The sequence below is a fragment of the Panthera leo genome, chromosome D1, assembly GCF_018350215.1.
Source record: "Panthera leo isolate Ple1 chromosome D1, P.leo_Ple1_pat1.1, whole genome shotgun sequence".
Lineage (NCBI taxonomy): Eukaryota > Metazoa > Chordata > Mammalia > Carnivora > Felidae > Panthera > Panthera leo.
The window spans coordinates 56,790,522-56,817,746 of NC_056688.1; the positions used below are offsets into that span (position 1 = coordinate 56,790,522).

At 44.6% G+C, this 27,225-nt stretch overlaps 1 protein-coding gene and 1 long non-coding RNA gene across 2 annotated transcripts; one reads left to right on the forward strand and one right to left on the reverse strand.

Annotated features, from left to right (window-relative positions):
- Nucleotides 1-17,023, forward strand: LOC122199919. The gene is made up of 4 exons (XR_006193656.1): nucleotides 1-254; nucleotides 6,953-7,009; nucleotides 14,117-14,259; nucleotides 14,389-17,023. It is a non-coding gene; the product is annotated as an uncharacterized LOC122199919 (long non-coding RNA).
- NEU3 (neuraminidase 3) lies at nucleotides 6,839-27,197 on the reverse strand. The gene is given in 5 exon segments (XM_042905306.1): nucleotides 6,839-8,717; nucleotides 14,218-14,429; nucleotides 18,725-18,757; nucleotides 18,760-18,842; nucleotides 27,040-27,197. Coding segments are annotated over 5 exon segments (1,566 nt in total). The 3' UTR covers nucleotides 6,839-7,637.
- Between the last annotated feature and the right edge of the window lie 28 nt (nucleotides 27,198-27,225).

Sequence of the window (27,225 nt, forward strand, 5' to 3'; positions counted from 1 at the left end):
TGTTTTGCTGAAGTTTGGAGGTCCTAGAAAATAATCTCCAGCTAGATCTGGGCTTCCAAGCAAAGAAACTAATGCATTTCTCTCTTGGGTGAAATAAAAGGGGAAGACCTTTGGTCTGAGAAGGCACTTTAGTGCAAATGTGAGACGTGTCATTATTACAGGAATCATCATCATCAGCCTCTTACCAGCTGCTGAATGCCCACCATGTTCCAAGGAATTAAGAGGCACTATCCCTACCTCACATCAACGGCAAGGTAAGCATCACCCACAGTTCTGCCACTTATTTGCCGTATGACAAAAATACTGGTTTGGAATCAGATCTGACTTCATCATCTACAGGTGTGTGACTTTGGAACACATCATGTAACCTTGTTGAGTCTCAATGTTTCCATCTCTAAAATGGGTTGTTGAATTAAATGAGAGAATGTATGTATAACTCAACCCACACTAGGCACTTTACAAATGCTATTCCCCTTCCACACTTCTTTTCCTATAATCTTGCCATGGCTGGCACTTTGGTGGGCACAGAAAACAAAGATGACTCAGCCCAAGTCCCTTCCTACTTGGGTTGAGATTTCCCTCTTCTATACACAGGCTGGATCATTCCTCGCAGAAAGGGAACAAAAGATCTGGGGCAAAATCAGATGGTTGGGCAAAATCATGGACCTACATTTTGCTAAGGACATGAGAGAGGTGAGGCAAGATGGCTGTCCAGCCTTGAAGTGCCCTCCTCAGTGGACCCTGCCTTCTTCTGCTCCCTTCCATCTGAAAGGGCGGGCCTATGCCGGCCGACTCCATCTTGTTCTGTGTTCTCCACCTTGAGGGACTATGTCCCCGACATGACCCCTTTTCCGGGAAAATCACAGAAACCTCAGACCACGCCTCCTCCCCTTGAGTAACCTCCCGCTCACCCGTTCAAACTTCCTGATCGAAACACGCCCAGCGACCTGCGTAACAGGACTCCGACCCTTCCCCAGCCAATCGGCCGAGGCCATGACCCTTCCCCAGCCAATCGGCTGAGGCCACAGCCATTACCTCACCAACTGCCCCTAGACCCCTATAAAACCTTTGTGCTTTTGAAACTCGCTCTCTCTCCCTGGTATCTCACCGCTGCGTCGGTGCAGGTAGGGGATTGAGCTCGAGCTAGCTCGAATAAAGGTTCTTTTGCTTTTGCATCGGACTCGGCTCCCTAGTGGTCTTTGGGGATCACGAATTCTGGGCATAACATTTATCACCTTCATTTTCAGCATTTGATTTTCAAATGTTGCCAATGCTGATGGATAAGGGAGATCAACAGGTGAATGGTAACTTATCCTCTATTTACATGACACAGCACTGGTTCCTAAACCCTTTTGAGGATCCACTACCTCATCAGACCCACATAACTCTCAGTGAGTGCTAGGGCAAGAAGTATGCTCCTGCTATATAGCTGAATAAATTGATTTCCAGAGAGGGCCAGTGGTTGGCACAAAGTTGCCCAACAGGTCAGTGGTAAGCTCTAGGACAAAGACCCTGGACTCTTGACCCCTCCTAGCCTAGTCCTTCCTGCATTCTATCCCAAGGTCTCTCCTGGTAATGTACCCTTTAGACAATGCTGTTAACTTGAGGAGACTGCAGTGAAAAGTTAATGAAGTTCTGCTCCAGGTAGTGGTTAACAGGTTGTGGTACCAAGTAATCCAATTTTCTGTGAGGATGGGCATTCGTATTCTTTCACTTGCAAGCTGTATACACTCAACTCAAACTAGCTTCAGAGATAAATAAAATCAAAATTAAAAAACAAAACAAAACAAAAAAAACACTGGGGGCTTATTAGGTCCCATAACAGGGAGAAGTCTAGTAGATACCATTAGGACAGTTTCTGCCTGGCTCCATTCTTTCAGGCTCCTCCTGTGTTCAGGCATTCTCCACCCACTGAGGAGAAGCCAGCTGTCTGTGATTCCAGGCCTCCAACCTCACATGTAAATGCTCCCAGTGGAAACAGTACTTGTCTTAAATGGTACTCGTTTCCCTTTGGATATGCTATTACTAAATAGCTAGGAAGGTGTGTGGGGGTGAGGAGGGGAACCTGATGAAGTCATTAAAACTCTGGGGAGGTTTATAAATTAGAACTCCCCAAAGGTGTAACCATAATAATAACTGACAAAGTTAAATCTATGGCATCAGCTCTTCTGTACTCCATTTTGGGATAAGGGAATCTTTTATAATCACTGGACTTATTTATGTTTTATATACTATTTATGGTGCTTGAAATGCTCAAAAGGATCAGCTATACTAAATTTGTAACTGATATTTCTTTTGAAGGCAGTTTAATCAAATTTGTTATTGTTTAGATATTCAAGAGGCATTCAATGTTTTAGTGAATACGAGTTTGAAAAATTGAGCGCTGAAGTTCATGGAGTAGCGTGTATTCCTCTCAAGCCCAAAGGTCCCCAGACGTTAAGCAATCTAACAAAACACACAAAAATAAAATCGATCATTGGATTTTTAAAAATGATATCAATAACTATTATAAAACTATTTGTAAGGGGTAAATTAGCAGTTCTCTACATTTATTCTTTCAACATTATATGACTCTTTGTGTTATGATGAAAGAGATGCCCATTTAAAACTTTTTCAATGGTCTATTTGTTTTAGAAAGCAGAGTACAAAGTTAAGTACGAGTCATGAGTTAAGGTTATCACCCCACTTCACTGAGGTATTTGTGGCCTCGCCAGCTACAATTTGGTATTAAAAATCTCAGGGTTTTTTGCAAAAGGACATAAGATGTGCAGTGACCAGCACCGGGGCTGGTGTCAGATGGGGTGATTCTGTGTATCCCAGTTCCCTTACTTAATCACTTAGTAGTTACTGTGTAATACACAATCTAACCAGTTATGGTAATCTCTGCCCTGTTTCCCCCCACCCCTGCAATAGGCAAGTAACCATGTTCCAGTGACAATGTGTACAATACAAAGATAATTTTTTTAAGGTTTATCTATTTATTTTTGAGACAGAGACAGGGTAAGCGGGGGGGGGGGGGGGGGGGTGGAGAGAGGGAGGGAGAGAGAGAGAGAGAGGGAGAGAATCTCAAGCAGGCTCTGCACTACCAGCACAGAGCCCAATGTGGGGCTCAAACCCACAAAACTGTGAGATCATGACCTGAGCCAAAACCAGGAGTCAGACACTTAACCGACTCAGTCACCCAGGCACCCCAAGTACAAAGATTATTAGTAAAGCTTTCTGAAAGTAAAAGTCCTTAGGAAAAGCAAGAAAAGTCCTTAGGAAAAGTCAAATCCATTTTTCAAAAGAAGTTGGGTACAAACTAGACAGAAGTATTAGGATGATAATCATCTCACTGTTCGACAACAACAAAACAAACAGCAGTCATTGGAATTAGGCTCTTTATTCATGTTCTTTGTTTCAGAGTCCTGGTAGTTGCTATGGTACAGAGGGCACTTCTGGCACTTGGTATCACGGAGCCAAGACATGCTCAGACCACACTGAACCAGAGCACCCCCCTCTGACAGGCAGTTATAGACACTCCAATCAGGGACAGAAGGGAAATACCACTGAAATGACAACCCCAAGTCAAGGCTTAGCTTCAGTCTTAGGCTGTCATCCTGGGACATCCGGGCTGACCTGGAAGCAAGCCAGCATAGAGAAGACTAATTTAGAGTGAGTGCTCAGCAAGTTTAGAACACTATCCAATCTACAGGGGATACAGTATACTTCTCCCTGTGGGGGAGCTTGCCCTGGCCTTGTCTCTTAGCTCCAGAAGGCCAAGGATCTTTGACTCATTTATTCCTTCAGTGAAACTTTACTGCTGTCTGTTCTGTGCCAGGCTCTGTGACAGGCCCTGTGCAGAGGACAGAGAAGAATCGGACACAGTTCTTCTTACCTTCAGGGAATTCAGAATATAATAGAAAAAGCATATATTTATAAAGCAACCATTGTGATTCAAGGTAAAAAGGACAGAGGGAGGATTCATAGAGACTTGGCCCTCAAGGAATTTAGAGCCTCAGAGGCCTACAGGGCACAACAACAGAAATATATGGCAAGCTGTGGCGATGACCAAAGGGAGGCTTCCAGTGTGCACTCTGGCATCACAGGAGAGGATGGCATGACATCCACTGACTAATGCAGTGGGGAAAACTCACAGCCTACTAAAGAAGCCTGAGCAGCCTAATCTGGCTGAAATGGAAGTACTGAATCCTACTACCCTGGAGAGGAGGCTGCGCAGCCTTGGGCTGACCTCTATGGGTCCCTCGGGCTACCCAACAGACAGGGTGCCATGTCTCTGATCTGTGGCTGCAGCTGCATGATATCCCATGGATACGAGGGGGGATTGGTGACCAGGAGAAACAGGTCCAAATAGAGCATCCAAATAACGAGGGCCTGAAGTACATAATAGTGGCCTAGGAGTGAGGCATCAGGAGTTGGGGAGCATGAGCAGCACCACCAGGTTGAAGGGATCGGAAGATGATCTGGGTACATATCAGCAGCAGGAGGTCCCTACCTATGCTTTCCTGCACTCCCAGACATGGGCCATGTGTGCTGGATGGATCCATTCTAAGGGTCCCAAGACAGGGGGGGAACATCTACAGGCAAAGGACCACAGGCTCTGTAGTCCTCTCTTCACACTTCTAGATTAGAGGCCTCCAGTCTGCTGTCCTCTTTTCTTCACAGCTGCCATCACCTGCCCAATATTTTTCATTCTACCAACCTGAGAGGGCTAGAAATGGGCTTAGTTAGGATACCAGTATCATGGCATTGGACCCAGGGCCCCAAAGGCTTGGGTAATCGGCACAGAGTTGGAGTGCCTCCAGCTGTTTTTGTTAGTCACGTGGAACATGGACAAGTTGAGCCAGCTTAAAGTTACAGGGCTGGGCAGGAACTTATCTGTAGCCTAAACTGTGGGCCCACGCAGGCCTCCTTCCCTTTCCATACGTGTTGGAAACAGCTCCAGCCTGTTATCATTTCTTCTTCACAGAGGCCTCCACCTACACCATCTCTCCAGCCTCTGTCTCTATCTGTGCCACATTCTCTCTCTTCCTTAAGGTGCCAGGATTCCTACCCTGCTGCTCTTTTGCTTCAGAGCCACCATTGCCCACTCTGTTCCTCTCCCTAATCCTCATTCTGGATTACTTCTGTAATTGGATTACAAATGTCGGATTACCCAACCCTCTTTTCTTGCTATTCCTGAAATATACACACAGGCCCTTTGCCTATGCTAATCACTAAGGAGAAGCAAACATGAAGCAAAGGGGAAGGAGAAAGGGAAGGGCAATTCAGAGATGGAGAAGACATCTAATGAGTGCTGGTACTGGATGGCTGTGGTCCACACTGGCATGTGACTGAGGTCCCTCCTTGGATGGTTCCAAAGAAGTCTTGATATTTTCATTTTCTCCATCCCTTAGACCTTGTTGGAGAACGGAGCCACCCCCCTGTTCCCATCTATTTGGGGATGGTGTTCAGGAAAGCTTTGCAGAACAGGAAGTTTCTACTACTCAGGAGAGGGTTGCCCTTCCCCAGCTCCTCCCTATACCAGCAGCTCTGTCACCCCCTCCACTGCCATCTCGACAGAGGTCTTCTCTGACAGTGGGATTCATATGAAGGAGAGATAAGTATTCATTACCCCACCCAACAACTGGCAGCCCTACATGCCAGACAAAATGTAGACACCCTTTAGCAGGCGATGAAGAGCCACAAGTAATTTTCAACCAGGGAATGTCAATAGGAAGCACCTTACATTATGCAAGGCTCTCAAGAATATTTAGGTAAATGTACAAATGAGTGAATGAATGATCATAACTGTGTGCTGGGAGAATAACTTTGACAAATGGCTGAGAGGCTAAGGGAATTTTAAGAAGTCACTCTAAGCCATGGACTTAAGCCATATGCAGGAGTAGGTGAAGTTAATCTCTGCTTTCATCCTGCACGACTCTTCCCCATAGGACTGGGGCAACCGCCAACCCCTAGCCTCCTAGGCTATGCTCCAAGACTAACACTTGCTCTCTGGGCCATTACTCAGCACCAAATATAGTTCTCTGATACAAGGTATTTTTGTCCTAAAATAGGGAGGAAAACCAAGTATCTCATGATAGAATTTCTGTTACAATAATAGGCTATGGGGAAAGAATCTAAAATAAGAACAACCAATCTGGTATCATCTGAGAGACCCACCACTGGCAAAGTTTAGCCCCAAACCTATCAGACAAAGAGGCAGCCCTACTCCACAAACAGTATTTGTAGCAGGTCCAAAAAAACAGGCCTGATTCAGAGGTCTGAGGTCCAGAGACCTTCCTAATGGTCTTCCTAAAGACATCCTCCATGGGTAAAGAAGTGGCTAGGCCAGAACAACATTCTGAGAAAAATGGGCCTGGGGGAAACCCAGAAGCCTGGTCAAGCCCTGGGGCAGATGACTCCAAGCACAATGAAGATGCAACTAAGACAATGACATCAAGAGCTACCATCACCTCAACTTAAAGCCCAGCATCTACAAACTAGCTGCATTGATCTTCTTGAATTTTCTCCCACTTCTAGCCCCATAAACTGTGAGCTCCTTGAGGGCAGAGACCATGGGAAGTTCTGTCCAATGCTTTAAAGTCCTAATCCATGTCCTTTTCTCATCAGGAACCATCCTAGTAAATGAACTTCAGGTTCATCTTCCATAAAAGTAATGCCATCAGAAACAATATGTGCACCTGGGTGGCTCATTTCGTTGAATAACTGACTTTGGCTCAGGTCATGATCTCACAGTTTGTGAGTTCGAGCCCCGCGTTGGGCTCTGTGCTGACAGCTCAGAGCCTGAAGCCTGCTTCAGATTCTGTGTCTCCCTCTCTCTCTGCTCCTTCCCTGCTCATGCTTGTGTGTGTGTCTCTCTCAATAATAAATAAATGTTAAAAAAAAATTAAAAAAAAATGTGTGCCATTATCAAGGGCCACTAGCATTGAGCTTCTCATTTTCTCCTTAGGGAGTAAGCATTCCAGATAAGGAAGGAAGATTGAACACAGCTGCAAAGCTGGAGAAGGTAGGTGACCTCATGATCCTACTGTTTGGCCCAATTCCTCTAGGACAGAGAACCTATAGAGTTCTAAACATGATTAAAAGGGTGTGTGTGTGTGTTTGTTATTAAGAACAGAACAAAACATCCAGATCTTCCTTCGTGCCAGAACACCTGCGTGTAGCCTCACACCTGGATGAGTGGTGAGTCATTGGAAATGATGAGTCCTCTGACTTCCCTTTTGAGATCAGAGTCTGCTACGGAGCCAGCATTTGTTGATCATGGAGCATGCAGACACTCTGTCTTTCCTAGAAATGAGAAGAAGAAAAATCCCAGAACCAATCCTCTCATTTTACAAATGGAGACCTGACGCCCAGAGAGTTCAGGTGATATGTTCAACATCCCTCAGCAAGCCAGTGGCACAACCAGGACCACATCATGGTTTCCCAACTCATAGTTCTTTCCACTGTAGTAGCTATGGGAAAATTTTCATTTTGCTCCTTGGAGGAGAAGGAAAAAAGGTAGGGAGCACAATATTAAGTTTTTGGATTCTCTGTAGGCTTCAATAACTTCTGTTAACCTGGCCTCCATTATCCTGGCTGTGGTTGCCTTCTGTGGTTTCCTTTCCATGGAAAATTGGGTCCTAAGTCAGTTTTTAGCTTTCAATTGGCTCAGGGTTCTTATCAGGGCTGGTGAAGTCCCCATGCACATGGCTCAGGATCTCTCGGTCTGTAAACAGGCGGAAGGCAATCTGCTCACACTCTCGCTTGGTCCCACATTCAAACAGACACCCAAACAAGCCCTCCTTTTCCAAAGCAGCCAAATCAGAGTAGCCACAGGGCCCGCAGTGCAAGATCCAGGGGTGGGACCAGCAGGCAGCATCCAAGGGGGTCTGATTGAGGTAGATGCCTAAGTTGACCCTCCGCTTCTTACAGGTTGGGTGTGAGTACAAGAGCCATGATTCAGACAGTGTTCCAGCTTCTTGCTCTAGCCTTAGTGATCTGTCCAGTAGAGGGCTCTGCTGAATGGTAGAAGCGTCTTTGCCATTAGGGTCCTGGCACCCACGTAAGATCTCTGGGGGCCGGAAACTCACCACACTGCCTTGGCAGCCATGCGGGGGCTCACAGAGCTGTCGGCTCAGGGCTAGTCTCTGAAAGCATTCACCACGGTCATCGCTGAAAGCCTCTGCCCGGCACCTGTTTGGTGTCCGGGCACTGCAATACAGCACGGGGTTGCCACCCCTCCCAGTCACCTCTGCCACTTCGCACTCCACTGTTGCCATGGGCTGAATGAGCCTGCCGTGGTGCCATGTGGCCCCTAGATCATCACTGTAGATCATCAGGGAATGAGGCTTGGCTTTACATGGTAGCCGGAAGCAAAAGAACCAGTAAGGGATGTAGTAGGCATATGCAGGGATGACCAGCCTCCCCGACTGTAGCTGGATGCCATGACCTGGGCCCACAGCGAATGTGGCCCAACGCTTCACCTCTGCACCAATAACCTCTTCAGTCAAGTCCCTCACCTCGCTCCATGAACAGCCAGTGTCTCGACTGCAGATGAAGCAGAGGCGGGCTGCATTCCTGCCTGACATGACCTGCTGACGCTCGGTGACATGGTCTCGCACACAGATGAAGAATAGGTATACACAGCCGCTTTTCTGCTCCCACACAGGACAGGGGTTCATGGTCCGATGCCCAGGTAATGTGGCTTCCATCAGTGGCTTCAAAGGTCCCCACTAGACAAGGGGAAGGGGGAGAGAGCAGGAGTGAGAGACTAATAGGAATACATGAGGCTCATTAAAAGCATTAGTCTTTTTCAGTGATAAGAAAGAAATGATATTAAAATCTATGAAATCATGAAGGCTCAAGTAGTCACTAAATTCTCAAACATTACAGGATGATTTATAAGGCTGGGAAGAGGCAATGCTAGATATTGTATAAGCTGTCCCCTCTGTCTAGAACACTTCCTCACTTTGTCTAGATGCCCAATTCACCCTCCAAACTCAAAAGTCCCCTCCTTTGTAAAGCTTTCTATGAACTTCCTCTGCTCCCCTCCTCTCACCAAAGCAACTGGTAGCTTCCTCTTTGTAGACACAGAAGAGTTATAGAACTTATTATATAATAATCATACTTTTTTATGTGACTGGCTCCCTTCCTAGATTATGAGTCTTTTGAGGAGTGCCCAGCACATGATAGGAGCTAAACAAATATTTTTTAAAAGAAAGAAAAACCAAGAAAAGTAGAAGGAAGTAGAAAAAAAAGAAAAAGAAAAGAAATGAAGAAAAGTAAAGCAAAGCGGACAAATATGAAATTTAGGCAAATAAAGGGAAATTTAAAACAAGGAGTTTTTCCTTCCTCTACTATCCTGGGGAGGCAATTCATAACACTGGCATTAAAAACTCAAGCAAGGAGTCAGAGATACCTAGTTCAAACCAGCCTTCATCACTCATTGTGTGACCTCAGGCAAGTTACTTGAATTTACTTTACCTCAAATTCTTTATCAATGAAGTGGAAAATGTAACAACATGCTCACACAGGAGTTGCTGTAAGGCTAAAATGAGATAATGCCTACTCAGACATATTACAAAGAAAGGCCTAATCTCCTTAATAGATTTTTAAAACTGTATTATAAATTGGTAAAAAAAAAAAAAAAAAATTCCAGAAACCCATCTGAAATGGGCAAAGAGGAAGACCAGACAACTCACAGAAAGAGGAAAAAACAACAAAAACATGTGCAACCTCACACATAAAACAGAAAAGCAAATTAAAATTAAAATTGATGTAGTACCTTTCATCTAACAAACTGGCAACGGCATAAACTTTGACAATATTCTGTTGGCAAAAATGTGAAGAAACAGGCACTCTCTTATATGGACCAAAGTGTAACATGCTTCAACATTTATGTAGGGCATATCAAAATTCCAGATGCATTCATCCTTTCCCAGCATGCCTAATTCTGGGAATTTATCCTAAGGTATATCTGCTCATCAAATTAAGTATATACAAGATTACTCACTGTGGCATTGCTTGGAAAAGCAAAATATCATGAACCCAAATATTCATCAACAGGGGACTGGTTACATGAACACACAATGCAAGAGATGAAAAAAGAAAAAGGAAGGCCTCTACACCTTGAGATGGAAAGATCTCCCTAACATATTGTTAAATGAACAAAGCAAAGTACAGACCAGTGCATGCAGCATGCTACTTTTTGCATCAGAAATATGGAGGAAAAGGGCTTCCTGTAACAGCGAACTAGGTAATTTGAACCAACATTTCTATTGAGACTGGAGATGACAGATAAAATATTAAGACAAAAACATCTGGCTAAAAGCATCAGGGAGGAAACAAGACAATGAGGAATTATGGGCCAAGAACTGAGAGAAGTTCATTCAGAAAGGTTGACCTGGTATTTCAAGTCCTTTTTCCTCTCAGGGTATCTCTGCTAATTCTCAAAGAGATAACTGAAAAGCTGAGAAGCTGAACAATTTGTTTGACAGCCTTATGGGGCTAGGAGGACAAAAATTTGGGGCCCTGGTAAACCCCCATGCTTTAAGATGGAACTTTAAAGAGCTAAATGCAGAGCAAGGGTGAAACTGAAGTAGACTAGCCTTCACAACCACCACTCTAGAAAACTGGCTGGCATTATCTCCTGAAGGGGAACATAAACATACCCTATGATCCAGTAATGACATTTCTAGGCGTAAGTCCAGCAAAAATGCATGCACGTATTAGCAAAAACATGTACAAGAATATTCAGAGAAGCCTGTACACAAGAGTTCAGATAAACCTCAAAAATACTGAACAAAAGAAGCCAAATATAAAGAATAAAGATTAAAAACAAGCAAAACTAAACTCCAGAGCTATAAATAAGGATAGTAATTATCTCTGGGAAAGAGAGGGGGGATAAGAGAAGGTTCTGAGGTACTGGTAGTATTCTATTTCTTGAGCTAAGTGATGAGTCCACAAGTGTTGGCTTTGTCAGTTCACAGAGCAGACATCCATGTTTTGTACATTTGACATTTATGTTATGTTTTCTACATATGTGTTACCACTCCACGTTATAAACATTTTAAAGAGGAGTATTGGGGCGCCTGGGAAATCTTGTCACACACTACAACACAAATGAACTTTCAGGACATTATGCTCAGTGAAATAAGCCAATCACAAAAAAACACACCTACTGTATGAGTCCACTTACACGAGGTATCCAAAGTATCTAAAAACTCATAAAAACAAAGAAGAATGGTGGTAGCTAGCAGGTGGGGCAGGGGGAAATGAGGGTTGTCCAAAGAGTATAGAGCAGCAGTCTCGATGAAAACGTTGCAGAGATTTGTTGCACCACAATGTGCCCATAGTTAACAAAGCTGCAATGTACACTTAAAATGGTTAAGATGGAAAATTTAGGTATATCCTACTACGATTAAAAATTTTTAAATGTTTATTTATTTTTGAGAGGGAGAGAGACAGAGTGTGAGTGGAGGACGGGCAGAGAGAGAAAGGGAGACACAGAATCTGACACAAGTTCCAGGCTCCTAGGTGTCAGCACACAGCCCGATGCAGGGCTCGAACTCACAAACCATGAGGTCATGACCTGAGCCGAACTTGGACACTTAATGACTGAGCCACCCAGGAGCCTCTATCCTACTACAATTTTAAAAAATTTGTGGGGGGGGGGGCACCTGGGTGGCTCAGTCAGTTGGGCATCCAACTTCGGCTCAGGTCATGCTCTCGCGGTCCATGTTTAAATAAACATTAAAAGAGGCACCTGGGTGGCTCAGTCGGTTAAGCGTCCGACTTCAGCTCAGGTCACGATCTCACGATCCGGGGGTTCGAGCCCCGCGTCGGGCTCTGGGCTGATGGCTCAGAGCCTGGAGCCTGCTTCCGATTCTGTGTCTCCCTCTCTCTCTGCCCCTCCCCCGTTCATGCTCTGTCTCTCCCTGTCTCACAAATAAATAAACGTTAAAAAAAAAATTTTAAATAAATAAATAAATAAATAAACATTAAAATTTTTTTAAATAAAAAATATATATAATGTATTTTTTTTAAACCAGCAAACGTGAAAAAGATTAAGAGGTTTTAGCTGATGGTCTACTTAACATTAGTCAACTGTATTATGCAGCTGCCAAAAAAACAAATGCTACTTTATGTATTAAAAGACTGCATTAAAAGGATAAAAAACAGGATACCCACCTCATTGCTGAGCTGGTCAGTCTATCCTTGGAGCCCTAAATTCAAAGGACCATTCTTTGAAAAAGGACACTGACATCCCAAATCAAATCCCAAAGACAGTAATCACAGCTTTCAAGGGCCCAGAAACGAAATCAAGACTGTGGTCTTAAGAGCCACTAAAAGAATGAAGCTGGCAAGCGCCCAAATCAAAAGACTCAGAATGTATGAATACTGCTTTCAGGTACATCAAAGAGCATTCTCTGGAAAAGGGACTTTCTATTATGTATAGATCGGATGTCCCAGAAGCTGGAACAAGACCAACGGGTAATTATAGAGAAGTACAGGTTGTCTCATTCCAAAAACAAAAGTTAACAGTTGCCACAGGATTAAGTTCCTCATCTGAGGAGTTGTGTAAGCAGATCCTTTATAGAAGATGACTAATGTTGAATTCCTACTATGCAATTGCTATTATTAATTACATTTTATAGATGATGAAACAGAGAAGAGTCAAACGTCCCAGGTCACATGGCCAATAAATGGTAGGTCTTGCCTGACTCCAAAGCCATGTTCTTAACCCCTAAGATATTAGTAGCTACCAAGAGAATACAGAAGATCTCTTTACTGGGGAAGAAGCTAGGCTGATGACTCTTCTAACTTCAAGATTCTACAGATAGATAAATCAGAGAATGGAAGGGATAAAATACAGAGAAGGGAGAATGAGTTCAAGTGGACACATCTGTGAACGTTTCTGAGGTTACACAACAAGCATGGTCCAGTAAAAAGTGCTCAACAGCCTAACTGTCTGCAATAGAAAGCAGGGCAACACGACCGCAGGCAATGCCTGTCCTGGAGGGAATAAAAAACTAGAACTCCAAGGTAGGCTGCCCCGCTGGGCCTCTCTGGAGGCCAATGATACAAGCAGAGGTGTGGTCCTAGGAAGCAGCCATGAGGAAGGCTCATGACATGATGGGTGAAAGAGCAGGGACTGAAGGTTCCCTAAAGTAAAAATCATTTCCACAAGGAGATGTGAGCAAGTCATCCAGAGCAGAGACAGGGGTTTCTGGCAAGGCCCACATTCAGCAGAAAAGCACTTGCGCTGTAATAGCAAAAAAAGAAAGAAGAAAAAAAAAAAAAAAGTCATCCCTATAGAGGTAATGTTTTCATGGTGATATCTCCATGAGTAGAAAACCAGCAGGATTAGAGTGCCTATTATAAAGATATATATGTTTGTTTACAAAAGGCTCTCAAATCCATGGTCTCATCTGATCCTCACTTCAACCAGCTCTGCAAGAGAAAAGAAAAACGGGATCTGAAATAACCCTATACTCACAGGCCCAAGGGCAGCAATCATTCTTTGCTCTCGAAAAATGCAGTAAAAATGTGCTACTTAGGGGCAAGGGCTCCAACCCCACCTCTGCTGCTTAGTAGGTGTGTGTCTGAGGCAAACCACTTTTAATCCCATTTCCTCCTTTACGATGGGGATAGTATGCACCTCACATAAACCATGCAGAAGGGGGAGGATTGTTGTTATCCTTGCCCCCACCATCTGCTAGTTGTCTTGAACAAGCTACCTATCTCTTGGAATACCAGGATCCCTGATCAGAAAACTGGACTAACGATGCTTCCTTCCTTCCCTGGATGACTTATAAGAACAAAAGAAAATGTGAATGAAAAACACACCACATGTTAGCTGAATTTGAATGAACCGTGGAGGCCTCTGGAATCAGAGATGGAATTTAAAGCCTGTTTCTGCTGTTTTATTACAGCTATGTGACCATGAGCAAAGTAGCAACCTCTCTGAGCTTCAGTTTCGTCATCTGCAAAATGTGACTGACAACCGTGCCTATGTCACAACAGAGTGGTTATTGAGAATCTAATGTGCACCTAGCACACAGGAAGTACTCAGTAAGTGAGAGCCATTGCTTTTACTGTTTCTTTTTTTTCTTCCTCATCTCCCACGCAGGGTTCTTCCAGCACAGATGGGAAAGGGCACAGGCCCTGAAGTGCTCTAAGCAATGTGGAGAGAGATTGAGGCTGAGAGCCAGATCTGGGATCAGGAGTCACCTGTACCGAGTGCCCAGTCCTCAACCCTCGCCTCAGCACCAGGTGGAGAGCATCCTCATCCCTGCTCGTGGAGCGCTTCTCTGCAAAGGCCAGGAAGGTGTGGGTGGGGGGGATGTAGAGCAGGGCTGGGATCCGGTAGGTGATCCCTCTCTTGTCTTCCTGCTGGAACAGAGGGCTGCTGAAGGAGCACGATGTCACTTCTTCCATGACCTCTGCAAGGATAGGAGGCAGCTAAATATGGGGCCATACCCAAATGCTGGCCTGTGCACAAGTTCTGCTCTATCATTCTATTTCTGAAGATCACACACAGGGAGGCACGGATGTACTCAAACGTTTTACTTTTTTGTCCAAAGGTAACACCATGGTCTCAATAGCACAAAGCAAGCAATACGCATGCTCATTGAACAAATCTATCCTCCACACTCTGGGGAAATCCTATGCAGCCTGTGTCAAGTATGTCTTTATGGAGATTCTACATGGGCTGCTGCCAAGCATCCAGGGGTATTACCAGCCTGGGTGGTTTCCCATGTCAATTTCTGTGGAGGTTTTAGGCCATTCGGATAATATAAATATAAATCCAAATCCATATGAGGAAAAGCCTGTGGTTAAGAACTCTCTGGGGAAACTTTCCCCCTCTATTAGAGCCTAGGATAAGAGGCAATCTTTATCATCTCTCTGTGTCAGCAAAAAGAATTCTTTTTACCTAGTCCACCATACCAGGGGGTGCAGACTTTCAAGGGACCTAGTTTCACGCAGCGATCTTAGTTCCACTACACCATGTGGGCCCACAGTTTCACTCACTGCAACAGCAGGTCTACTAAAGCCCAAACTTCTAGGTAAGTGAGAGCAGCAAACATCCAGGGCAACTGAGGTCAGGTTAAGGGGCTATCTAGTCTGGTTTTCAGTTTACTCTTGGCTTCTAGGTCCCTGGGAATTTCTCTTACTTTCTTGCAATTTCAGCTATAAAGGACTTTGTTATATTTTATCTACAATGTTACAGGTTAGCTAGCCTGTCATAATGCTGAAAATGTAAGTCTGCAGGTACACTTCTCAAAGAAATCAGGGGTTCTACTTCTCAGAGGCCCAAAAAGGGAATCAAGCCAGACAGAAGCAGGCTTAGAATTTTTTTATCTTTCACTGTCATTCAAACCCTTTCATATAAATCACTTGTAAAAATTATCAGACTATAAAAATGAGGCCCAGAAGGCCTTATTCATTTATTTAGTAAATACTTCTGGGTGCCCACTCCAAGTCAGGCCAAAAGGTAGGTGCTGAGGCGACAAAAAGGAATCAGAAGTCCCTGCCCACATCCAAGTGAGGGAGACAGACATACAGGGACAATTACAATATCATGCAATAAGTGCCACATTAGAGGTCAACATGATAGCGTGTAGGAAAACAGAAAAAGGATCTGTCTAGATCAGGGCAGTGGAGGGTTTCTGGAGAGAAAAAAACTGAGTCAAGTGAACTCCTGCCTCATATCCTTATGCTCTGTGCCTAGAACATTCTTGTTTCACATAACCACAGAGTTCACTCCCTAAACTCCTTCAGCCCTGTTCCAATGTCATCTAATCTATGAGGCCTTTCCTGACAACTCCCCTGCCCCTCTCTATCCTCTCTCTGCTCTCTTCTCCATGCCACTTATCATCCAGATTATACTTGTTTAATATATACTACACAACAGAAGCTCCATAAAGGGCAGGGATGAGTCTGTTCTATTCACCGCTACACCATTATACCTAGAACCATGCCTGGTAATTGATAGGCACTTGACGAATTATCTGTTGAATGACTGAATGAATGAGTGAGCTGGATCTTAAAGGATGAATAGTGAGTCAGCCAACTGAAGGGTGAAAAGGGCAGAGGGGGTGAATGTGAAAAGCCTACAAATGATAGAAAACAGTGAGCTGTGGGGACTGTCGATAGTGCAGCATGACTAGAACAGAGTGCAGAAGTGGGACTGAAGGGGTCAGCAGAATCCAGGTCCTGGGAGGCCTTGCTACCTTATTAGGGTGTTTATCCCACAGAGAGGGAGCCACTCAAGAGTTTTTGGCAGAGGAATGGCATGATCAAGTATGCATTTTAGACCAATCTCCCAGGTAGCCTGTGGGCAATAAACTGAAAGAAAAAGTTGCACTGCTTTTGGCCACAGGTGCCTAGTGTCAATCAAGACAAACTTATCCAAAGGCATACCAATGATTCACTTGGTCACTTGTTTCTAACTTAAAGAAAGAAGAACCGTGACTCACTATCATGAGAGGAATGGGGAGTTAGCCTCCGGAGTCCAGAAGAAAAGCCTCCCCCCCTCACTCCCAATTCTGTGCTCTCAGTAGCAGAATTGAAAAGCAAGTGGGAATTGTCTTCTTCACAAAGTACTAGAGCACACCTCTCTCTCAACTCAGGCTCTCCTGCCAGAGAAGGTCAGGCTCTCCTAAGTAAAGATCTGTCCTTGAGCCAAGCTGGCGTGATGGTTAAGAACATAGGATTAGGACCCCACTAGGACTACCTGACTTTGGGCATGTTATTTAACTTTCCTAATGTTTCAGGATCCTCATATATAAAACTCAGTAGAGTTGTTGAGAGAATTAAGCTAAAAATTGAAGTGGCTGTTACAGAGCCCATGCCATAGTATGAGCTCAATATATGGCAGTTATTATTTTTAGACTGTCAATCACTACATATTCCACAGTTGACTGTTGGACAACACAGGGATTAGGGGTGCTGACCCCAACTCTGGGGGGCATAAACTTTGTGTATCACTTTTGACTCCCCTCAAAACTACAAATAGCCTACTGTTGACTGGAAGCCTTACCAATAACATAAATAATTAACACATATTTTGTATGTATAGATGTATTATATACTATATTCTTACAATAATGTTAGAGAAAAGAAAATGTTAAGAAAATCACAAGTTATAGACAACACATTTATAGTATTGTACTATATTTATTTAAAAAATGCTTCTTCAAGTGAAACTGCAATTCTAAGCTGTGTTGTTCAAGGATCAAGGGTAGTCTTATTCCTTGAAACCTGTGGATGGTGATGATGATGATGATGATAACAGTTACAACTCTCTTTCTTAAAAGTATTTAAATCCGTCTACGCCTCTGGGAAAGATTGTATTTAAACTCTTATGCGCCCACACATTAATTACAAGTGAATACCACACTATTAATGATCAGTTAACACATGATTATTAGTTCACACCCATGAATTCCCTGGGTGATAATAATAAAGCAAAGAATAGGCATGGAGTGGGGAGGAGCAACTAGGAAAAAGGAGAGGGAGAGGTAGTGGGGACAGCACCAAAGCGGAAGCACAGCTTCTCATATGGGGCTTGATTCACATCCCATCTATACTTCCGTGTGACCTGGTGCTAGTCACTTAATCTCTCTAGGTCTTGGGACTCCTATGCTTGTAAAATGTAGATAATACCTATATAAGATGACCAATATGAAGAACTACTCAAAAGTGCTGTCTAAACTTTAAACCACTATATAAGTAAAAATATTAAAACTTCCGATGTCTTCACAATTTCACTTATGGCTTTGCTATCACTATAACAATTAGAATCACTATCATTAACTTTTTGTTAATTATGGTTATGTTGATCATGGTGACGACAGTGGTAAGCAGCATAGATGACTCTGGCACTGAAACCCAAACTTTAACACAAACCATATACTGGGAACTAAGGATAGAGAAGGATTAGATACAGTTCTGCTTTGGTGTTGTTCATGTTAGCAGAGAACTCAAGCTATTAATTGCTACTCCATATAATCCTCCCTGCTCTCTTACTGGGAGAGAGTATAGTGTAGCCTGGACTTTGAAGTGTAATGTGCTTTGACACTTACTAGCAAGTCATTTTATCTGAGTCTCTTTTTTCTCACTTGTAATGAGGATAATGCCACTTATTTCTCAGCATAAAAGAACAACGTAATTCCAAAGACTCCAATTAATTCAGTGCAGCAGGCAGCCATCAGTGAACCCCAGAAAGAGGCCTCCCTAACTCATTTATTTATTCCTAACAATTAATATTTAAAAAGCACCCGTCCTTTGTCAGGCCTGTTGAGATCCAGCACTCCAAATCCCTCTCATTGTACACATGGGAAAACTCAGGCCCTCGGAGGGGAATAAGCTTATATTAGGCCACTTAAGTTAGTAGCAGCAAGCCTGGACCAAGATTCAGGTCTCCTAAGTTGCAGCTCGGGACACTCTACAACCCATAAAACCCTTTCTGGTAAGGGCTGCCCCTGGCTCGGTTCCCTTTCATCTCTAAAATGGTAATTCTACGGTTTAGGTTTGGCTTCGTTGGAAGGAAAACAAAAATAGACTAGCCAAGAATACTCTCTGGCCATGTCTGAATTCCTGGCCCACTGGAGGGCTCTGACTCAATATTCCCCTCAGACTGGATTTCCTAAGCCCAGGAGGTGCCGCCGAACCTGTCCCCACACTCAGAGTGCCCCACTTTTCGGGATCTCTGCAATGTCGCAGCCCCACTCACCTTCACGGGACCCCGGCTCCTCCATCTCTCTCGAGCAGAGCTGGGCGCCGGGCAGCTCTCAGGTCTCGGACACCGAAGCGCGGGAGAATAAACCACGCAGGGGGGAGAGGGAGAGAGACTGCGGAAGACACGGAAGCAACACGAAAACTGAAAAAAAAAAAAAAAGGGGGGGGCGACACGGCCACGGAGAGAAGGAAACACCGACAGACCCGGACGTCCAGACTACCCAGCCGGGAAGCGAAGGCGGGGACGCGTGGAGGCGGCAGCGGGCCGGCGGTTGGACCCGCAGTTGGCCGCTGCCCAGAGTCGGCCCCGCCCCCATGGGATGGGCGCAGGCGAGGCCCCGCCCCCTCGCTGCCCCGCCGCCACAGTCCTTTCTCTCCCGCGCCCCTAGCCCAGTCCCAGACACCCTGTGGACCTGCCCCTTGCTCTCCCCAACCACCACCAGCTCCAGCTTAGCCCCGAGATTGGCTTTGGCTCAGGCCCTGGGCCTACCTCTGCTCCCGTGGGCCGGGCAGCAACCTGGCTCCGCCCCCCACCCATTTCCTCCCCCTTCATCCCTCCCCTCAGTCCCCTTGCCCCACGCTTGTATCTATTGGTTGCCTGTCAGCTCATAAGTATCACCGCCTAAAATTTCCCCGAACAGCCTTGGGAGTCCAGCAAAGGTTCCGGCCCGCAAGAAAGAACTCCACAAAAAGAACCAGAGATCCAGAGCATTAGACGAACCCCTCCCCCCTAAAAAAATTAAAATTATATGTTATTTTGTACGTGTGTACATGATTATATGTTGACAAAATAATAGTATTATAATCCATTGAATAAAACCCATGAGTTCATATTGACATAATTCTATAGAATTCCAATTAATATATGTGGACTCTGCTCAGACGATTTGAACACAATATAGCTTATTCTGAACACCTGCTTTTCTTCTGAGTCTGGAGTTTTGGTACATGCCAGGCAGAGGGTGCCAACATACCAGTCCCCAATAAAACTGCTGAGTCTCCAATGGATTCCCTAGGCAGAAACATGGTACACATGCTGCATTTTCCTTGCTGGGGGAAAGTGTGCTTAGTGCAACCCCTCAGGAGAAGGAGAGAGCGTACGAAATACACATGGATTCCTTCAGACTCCACTTGTGTCTTTTTCTCTTACGATCCAATGTGTCTTTACTACATTGCTGTAATAACGTTGCTGTGAGTGCAACCATTAGGCTGAGTCCCGTGAGTCATTCTAGTGAGTCTATGAACCTAGGGGTGGTCTTGGGAACCCTTAACCAAATACCATATATAGTTTTAAAACTTGTAAAACAATACCATATAGTGTTGAAGAAAATGCATAGGAATAATAAATACTAAATTCAGGGGAGTAGTTACTTCTGAGAGTGCAGGGAGTAGGACATGATTAAGGATACCCAAGGGACTAATTTTTTAAGGTGGTTCATTTTATTATTCTGTAAACCTTATTATTTGTCTAAAACATTTGTTTTTAAAGATTGGCTCCCACAAAGTCCTAGGGCTCTTCACCCAGACTTCTCCAAACTCACAATCACCAATTCTGTAGATCAATCACCAAGTCAATTTTAGAAAAATATCTAAAGCTAATGCCAAATTTCTGTCAATTCTTTGACTGGTGGTCTTGGTCTTATGCCTGAGACAGTGAGTTGCAATCTCTATATTTGGAGGCGATAAGATCTTGGCTCAAATCCAGACTTCCCACTCCCTAGCTCAGTGTCCTTGGCAAGTTATTTAACTCCTGTGCCTCAGTTTTCTCATCTGTAAAATGGGCACTCTTGGCACTAATTCTCATTCATGGCTCAAATGAAACAAGTTTCACTTCCTGTAACCTCCTAGGCCTCCATGTTAAAATAGTTACTCCTCTTCCAACCATCACAGTACCTTACAGATCACTTCTGATGAATTTTGTTTGCCACTCTATTGGCCACCCTGATTGATCTGACAGAAATGGGACTTAATCCATCCTAAAAGGATAGTATCAACAAAACTCCAAGCAACAGTATGAGACCAATCTGCAGAACTGACCTTACCCATACCCAAGGGCCAGGGCTCAACTAGGTAGAAAAACAAACAACATAAAAAAACAAACAAGAAAACCAACCAACCAACCATAAGCCATCAAGGTCTGCTTTAGAAAGCTGGGTGCCATTCTCTTATATCTGTATTGACCTTAAACCCAGCCTGAAGCATTAATCTGGGTACAGAAAATGTATTAGTGTTTGCAGACTCTACCTGGGCCCACAAGGAAGTCAAGGGCAACTCTATCATCCATAACCACATTGGCCAGTGAACTGAGGCTCACCCAAATGCCTTCCAGGGCTGAGGTGGTATCATTGTTGCCTTCAGCTAAAGTCAGGGATGAATTTCATATCAACATTTCAAATAGGATGACCCTCAAGATAGGATAACTTCTTGCAGAAGGTGCATAAATAAATCAGCCAACCCTCCGGGAAGTTCCCCTTTGTAACCAAAGGCAGCTTCATCTTGGAGGAATCTCTACAGTCATCTGAGGGCTACATGATCTAATGGTGCTTCTTCTTTAAACACTTGAAGGTTGCTTATGACCCTCCCTACGGAACAAGGCACCATGTTTTCAGGGAGGGGGCAAGTTAATGCCTGACTTCCACATAGAAGGTATAGTTCTGAGGTCATATGTGATACCCCTGTTTACAATTGTTGGGACCTCCTAACTGGGACCTATTATCAATTAGGGGACACAGGTTGACAGTGTCACTAATGAGGCCTCCTGGTACCTGGTAGGCTTCAGAGTCCCCATCCACTTAAGTATGATTGAAACCAGGCCTTATTTTTGGAAAGACGGTCTGATGGCAGTTGGCCCAAACTGTCCCATACGTCCACACCAACAGTGAGGTGGCATTTGTCCACCCCATAAGGAAACAGCAATAGGTACAAGAATGGGGGTGACGGAGGCATGTAGAGGTTGTGCTTTTTACAGAGAGGAACAGGAGCTGCAAGTGCACCTGATGTTTCCGATAGACTTCGCAGTAGGTTAAAGGGAATGACTATCAAATTGTGGTCAGAGCCATCTAGTGGGGGATGTCAAACCAAGTAGTCAGTCAAGTTTATGGAGTTTGCAACAGCTTGGTAGAATTGTACTAGGCTATTTTCCTTTCAGAGAAAGGCTCTAGAGGTGACTCTTTTTCTAAATGTCATGATCTAGGACCATGTCAAACCAACGAGAGAATCCAAGTGCCTGAAACAATTCAATGAGAACCAGAATTCAATGTGACTAGGCTGCCACCTGGAAGTTGTAGTAACAAGGTTGGCCTGGGGATGCTGTTAGGGCAAATATAACATCATGCCTAACAATAGTTAGGGCTGAAAACAGAATTTTCAGGATAAATCTACACAACACTCTCCAATCCCTCTCATTTTGATCATTATACCATAAGCAGCTATGAGAGTTAATTTTATGCATCGATTTGACTGGGACACGGGGTCCCCAGATATTTGATTAAGCATTATTCTGGGTATGTCTGAGGATGTTCCTTGATCAGATTACCATTTGACTCAGTAGATCCAGTAAAGCAAATTGCCCTGTCAAAAATAGGTGGGTTTCATCCAATCTGTTGGAAACCTGAATAGGACAAAAGTTGGGGTAAGGGAGAATTCACTCTATCTGCCTGTCTTCAAGCCAGGAAGTGAGCCTTTTCCTCCTCCTGAACTGAAACTTATACATCAGTTCTCTTGGTCCTTAGGCCTTTAGATTCAGATTGGAACTACGCCACAGGCTCTCCCGATCTCCAGCTTGCCAAGAGCAGATCCTGGGACTTTTCAGCCTCCATAATCATGTGACCCATTTTCTTATAACACATCTCTTTATATATTCATGAACATATTCATTCTTTTTTTTCTGGAGAATCTTAATACTGCAGTAAAGACAAAGTGACCACTTTCTGGAGACAGCCACATTCAGTGGCCAAACTGCTTTACAAAGCTGTATTGACCAGGACAAGGTAAGTGAAGTAGTCAGAAATCTTGTGACTGTAGGCTGTTTTTTCAGTAGGCTGTCCCAACATTCAACAATAGTCGATGCCTATGGATGGAAGAGTGGAAAGTCAATCAAATACTTTGATTATCAGCCCTCTGCTGTTGAGTGGTTTTCACAATAAAGATTCACCACTGTCAGAATGTATGTGGTCAAGAAAAACAAAATCATGAGACAGATTAGTTTCAAGATCAAAACAGGGTAGAGTTGGCTGATTGACTAGAACAGCAACACTGTAACCTGAAAAAGTATCCTGTTGAAGCACTATTGGTAACCTCAAGAGGGAACCAAAGGCCTGACAGAGTTAGTCAGCCAGAAGTGGATGGAGGCCGTGCCTGGGCTATGTGGCTTCACTCATGGCTAGACTAACAGGACTTTTTTTTTCTTTTTTTAATGTTTATTTATTTTGACAGAGAGAGACAGAGAATGAGTGGGGGCGGGGCAGAGACAGAGACACAGAATCCTAAGCAGGCTCCAGGCTCTGAGCTGTCAGCACAGAGCCTGGCGCGGGGCTCGAACTCAAAGACCGCGAGATCATGACCTGAGCTGAAGTCGGAGGCTCAACCGACTGAGCCACCCAGGCGCCCCTAGACTAACAGGACTTTTAACAGGAGTCACAAACCTGGCATGTAGTGGTAGCCTCTGCACCAGAAGCATACAACTTTTACTCTGTGCCCAGGCTATGATGGTGCATGTAATGTCATATCTGGTATGATGATGGATACAGGCAATGATGGTGGCAATCTGAGTGGTTACAGGCTCCGTCAGCAGTTTGATTCCAGTTGGTCTTCAGTGAATAAGCCCCCACTGTGAGCATCTACATGAGTGATCCAGACAGTTCAACTAATAGCTGCAATTCATTTTTAGTTTGTGGCCCCCAAGAGTGTCTTTAATCTGACAGTCTATGTCTGCCAGGTGATAGACCATAGCCCGAGTCAGTAAAAATATAACATGTTTGGTCCCTAAGGAATGCTTAGGACGAGGGTCATAGCCTTCAACTCAGCCCATTGTGCTGACCAGCCTTTACTGTAGTCAGTTTCCAGAAACATCACTTGACACCGACAGCTCTTAACTTAGCTGGACCATAAGTGAACCAGGCCCAGGCATCTGACTGGGAAAGTCTCTGTAATCAAGGGCCCTTTTGAGCCAGTGGCTTTGCTTCAGGCAGCTGAGTCTTGGAATACAGTCTTTCCAAAGGAGTGGGTATCACTTTTTCAAGTAAAACTAAGATGGGCAGCGGCTGCATCCCCAAAATGCATCATTTCCATTTGACTAGGGAAGGCTGCTGGGCTTTTTGTTAATTTCAAGTTTGAGTTCGTGTAACCCAAAGTGGGAATGTTAGGCCAGGTACCAGGCTTCTACAGGTTGGACGTCATTTCAACAATAGCTCAGTAGTAGCCTCCCAGCTGTCCAACTTTTTCAAAGGGTGTACTTGGTGCCTGCAAAGGATACGTGGCACTGCTATATTAGGAAATGGGCTGAGTACTCCAGCAGTCACCAAGTTCTCACCTAACTAAAGCTGTTGATTTTCCTTTCTCACCTCTTAGGATTCTGTATTTTGTTATGCTACTCAAGAGGAAACAGGAATCACTTCTCTATAAGCAGTAGTCCCTGAATGGGAGACTTGCAAACTTTCACACTTCAATTTAATGTATAATTGCTGTCAATAACACATTACTGTGAAAGCCATACAACAGTAACACTGAGCCGGTGTAGAGGTTCCCCTACAGTTATTTAGTTTTCCTTTCCTACTACAGACTTTGCCCAAACCCTGCCAGGTGAAGTCAAGCACTCCCCCACTCCCCCCACCAACTACAGGCACTCAGACCAAGCAATCTGAGACCGATATTGCAAGGCATAGCCACAGCCACCAAGAAATCATGTTCCAACCCAAGAGTTTGAGGAAGTCACAGGAGTAGGAGAGGCTATCCTGCAGGGGGCAGCTGGGTCAGCAGGAAGGTCTTTTCTCTGACTCCTGCTCTGGGGTCAGTGCTGCCTTTTCCCTAGTTACCTCTTGGCTCTGAGGAGCACCTAGGGTTCAGGGGCTATTTTTTTGTTTGCCCACCTTGCATACTACCATGGATCTGCCCCCACAGTCCTTGGTACTTCTGACCATTCCTGTGCCCAGGGCTCCCTGTGCCCATGGGACCAAGTAGGATGGTGACTTAGATGCTTATATTCAGTAGAGTTGTTAAAAGGGAGTCCCTCTCCTCCTCAAAGACCCCCAACATAAATAGCTTCTTTCCTTAAAACAAAGGGAGAAAAGGATCAGGGGTTATAGAGACTGGCCTTGTGCCAGTAAACAAGGTCATGTATTTACTTTCACTTCAAATGGCTACCTGCTTGGTCATAACAAACTCCTAATATATTTGGTCCATTCAAACTCTGTATCTTTATTGCCATTTATTTCACCTTCGGGGAACCCTCTACTCATCAGCCACAGCCATAGAGCCTTCAGCTGGGGCCACAGGCTTACTGCCTTGTTGTCAAAACATTCTTTCCTCCTCCTGTCCAGAAAAGAGTGAACAACAACCTAAGTACCATTTGGGCAATGTGTTTCAATCCTACCTCTTGCTGTTTTGCCTCAAAAATTTCATTAACAGGTGGGACAGTGAAGGACCCTTATCCACTTGCTCAGCAGTATTTCCTACCAGACCCCAGGTTATTTTCTCACATCCTCTCACCCGACCCATGTCCTTTCTCTTGTAGAAAGCCATGGCTACCTGTATCCTGTCCTTGTTACCCAAACTGTCAGAGTAGCCTATGAAAGGGCTACAATTTTATCCTACTTGCAACTAACAGGTTAGCCTACTATTTTATCATGGATACTGGTAGAAGCCATGAGACTCCCAGATCAAACACAAAGAACTTTTACACTTACAGGAAGCAATGTGAGCAGGTTTGTGCTAGTTCTTCAAGCCCCCCTCTCCAACAAAAGTGACTTGGGGTAGGTCTAGATAGATGGATGCCTACACATGCAGGGGGATGTGTCACAGGAAAAGAACACTGAGCTTGGGAGAGTCAACATTTTTATAGTGCAAAGTAGGGAAGAGACATTACTTGAATTCTCAAGATTGCTTACTGCCAGAACACTAAGATATCCCCCAGGAAGTGGTCAGGGTCTTACATTCACATGAAGTGAGAACATGCAGGGGTGCTCAGGGCTCATGGTAGATTGCTTCTCCTAACAGTTCTTCATTCTCTAGTGGGTCCCCTTTAACAGCATGATAAGCCAAATCCAGGGAACTAAGAGCTTGAATACTACTCAATATTCATCAATGGTTTCCCATTGTCACAGGGTTTGACACAGGGAACTCTTCCCAAAGGGCCAAAGCTCCCTCACAGCAGTCAAGACCCCCTGCAAAAAGTTCCCAGTCCTTTACTGTGGTCTCTGAACAGATCTAAGCTTGGCCTGATAAATTGTAGGGGGGGGGTTGGCTGTTAAGACAACTCAACAGTTGCCATTCTTCCTTAATAGGCATTCTGTACCCGAATCCCTTCTCTCGCAAGCAAACCAGCTGAAGTTTAGAAAATTCACCTGGTTTCTGCCCACAGAAGTAAGGGATTTCCCTCTTTTCGTGCTCCTGTAGGGATGTGTCTGTAACTGCTGTCTGAAAGGAGGAGGAACCTGCTGCCCACTCATGATGAATATTAGTGTCACTAGTTATAATAGGGTGGAGAGCCAAGGCTACCAGATTAGTGAGGAAATCCATTAATGGTGGGATTCACCGACTGGAAAGTAAGCAACAACCAGGACACCTTCTGAGCAACTACCTGCCTCTGAACCTACTTTCCCAGTACTCTGAGCTTGCAACCATCTTCTCCAACCCTATTTCTAACAGGGAATAATGTATTTAAATGTATTTATGGATTTCCGGAGGAGACAAGATAGCAGAACAGCATGGAAGTTTTTTTTGTGTCTTGCGTCCGTGAAATACAGCCAGATCAACACTAAACCATCTTGCACACCTAGAAAACTGATTTGAGGATGAACACAATAATCTGCACAACATGAACCACAAAATTAAGCAGGTACACAGTGCGGACAGGTGAACTGGGGAAGAGAGAAGCCGCAAAGGGCAGGGAGCTGTTTTTGCTTGCAGACAGAGATGAGGAGGGGGGGCGGGGAGTATGAGAAAAGCACCCTCCCCCAAAGCAGCTGGAGAGAAAGTGGAAAAGTGGAAACAGCCGCAGGGACTTAACTAAAAAAGGGAGAAAGGAGAGGGTTTAAATTCCATTAAGGCTCTATAAACAGGGGGAACAGAGTCTGAAACTCCACAGCTCAATACCTGGTGGTGCTCTGGTGGGAAGGGCGAATCTCCAGGAGCAGAATAGCGTCTGGGAGGTCCACGGGCCACACAGAGAGAAGCAGTTCCATTGCTGGAAGGACATTTGGTAGAGACTGTGTGGCCGCCTGGTCGCAGCAGACCCCAGAGAACACCCACATTTGCTGGTGCTGGAACAAGGTCGTTAAG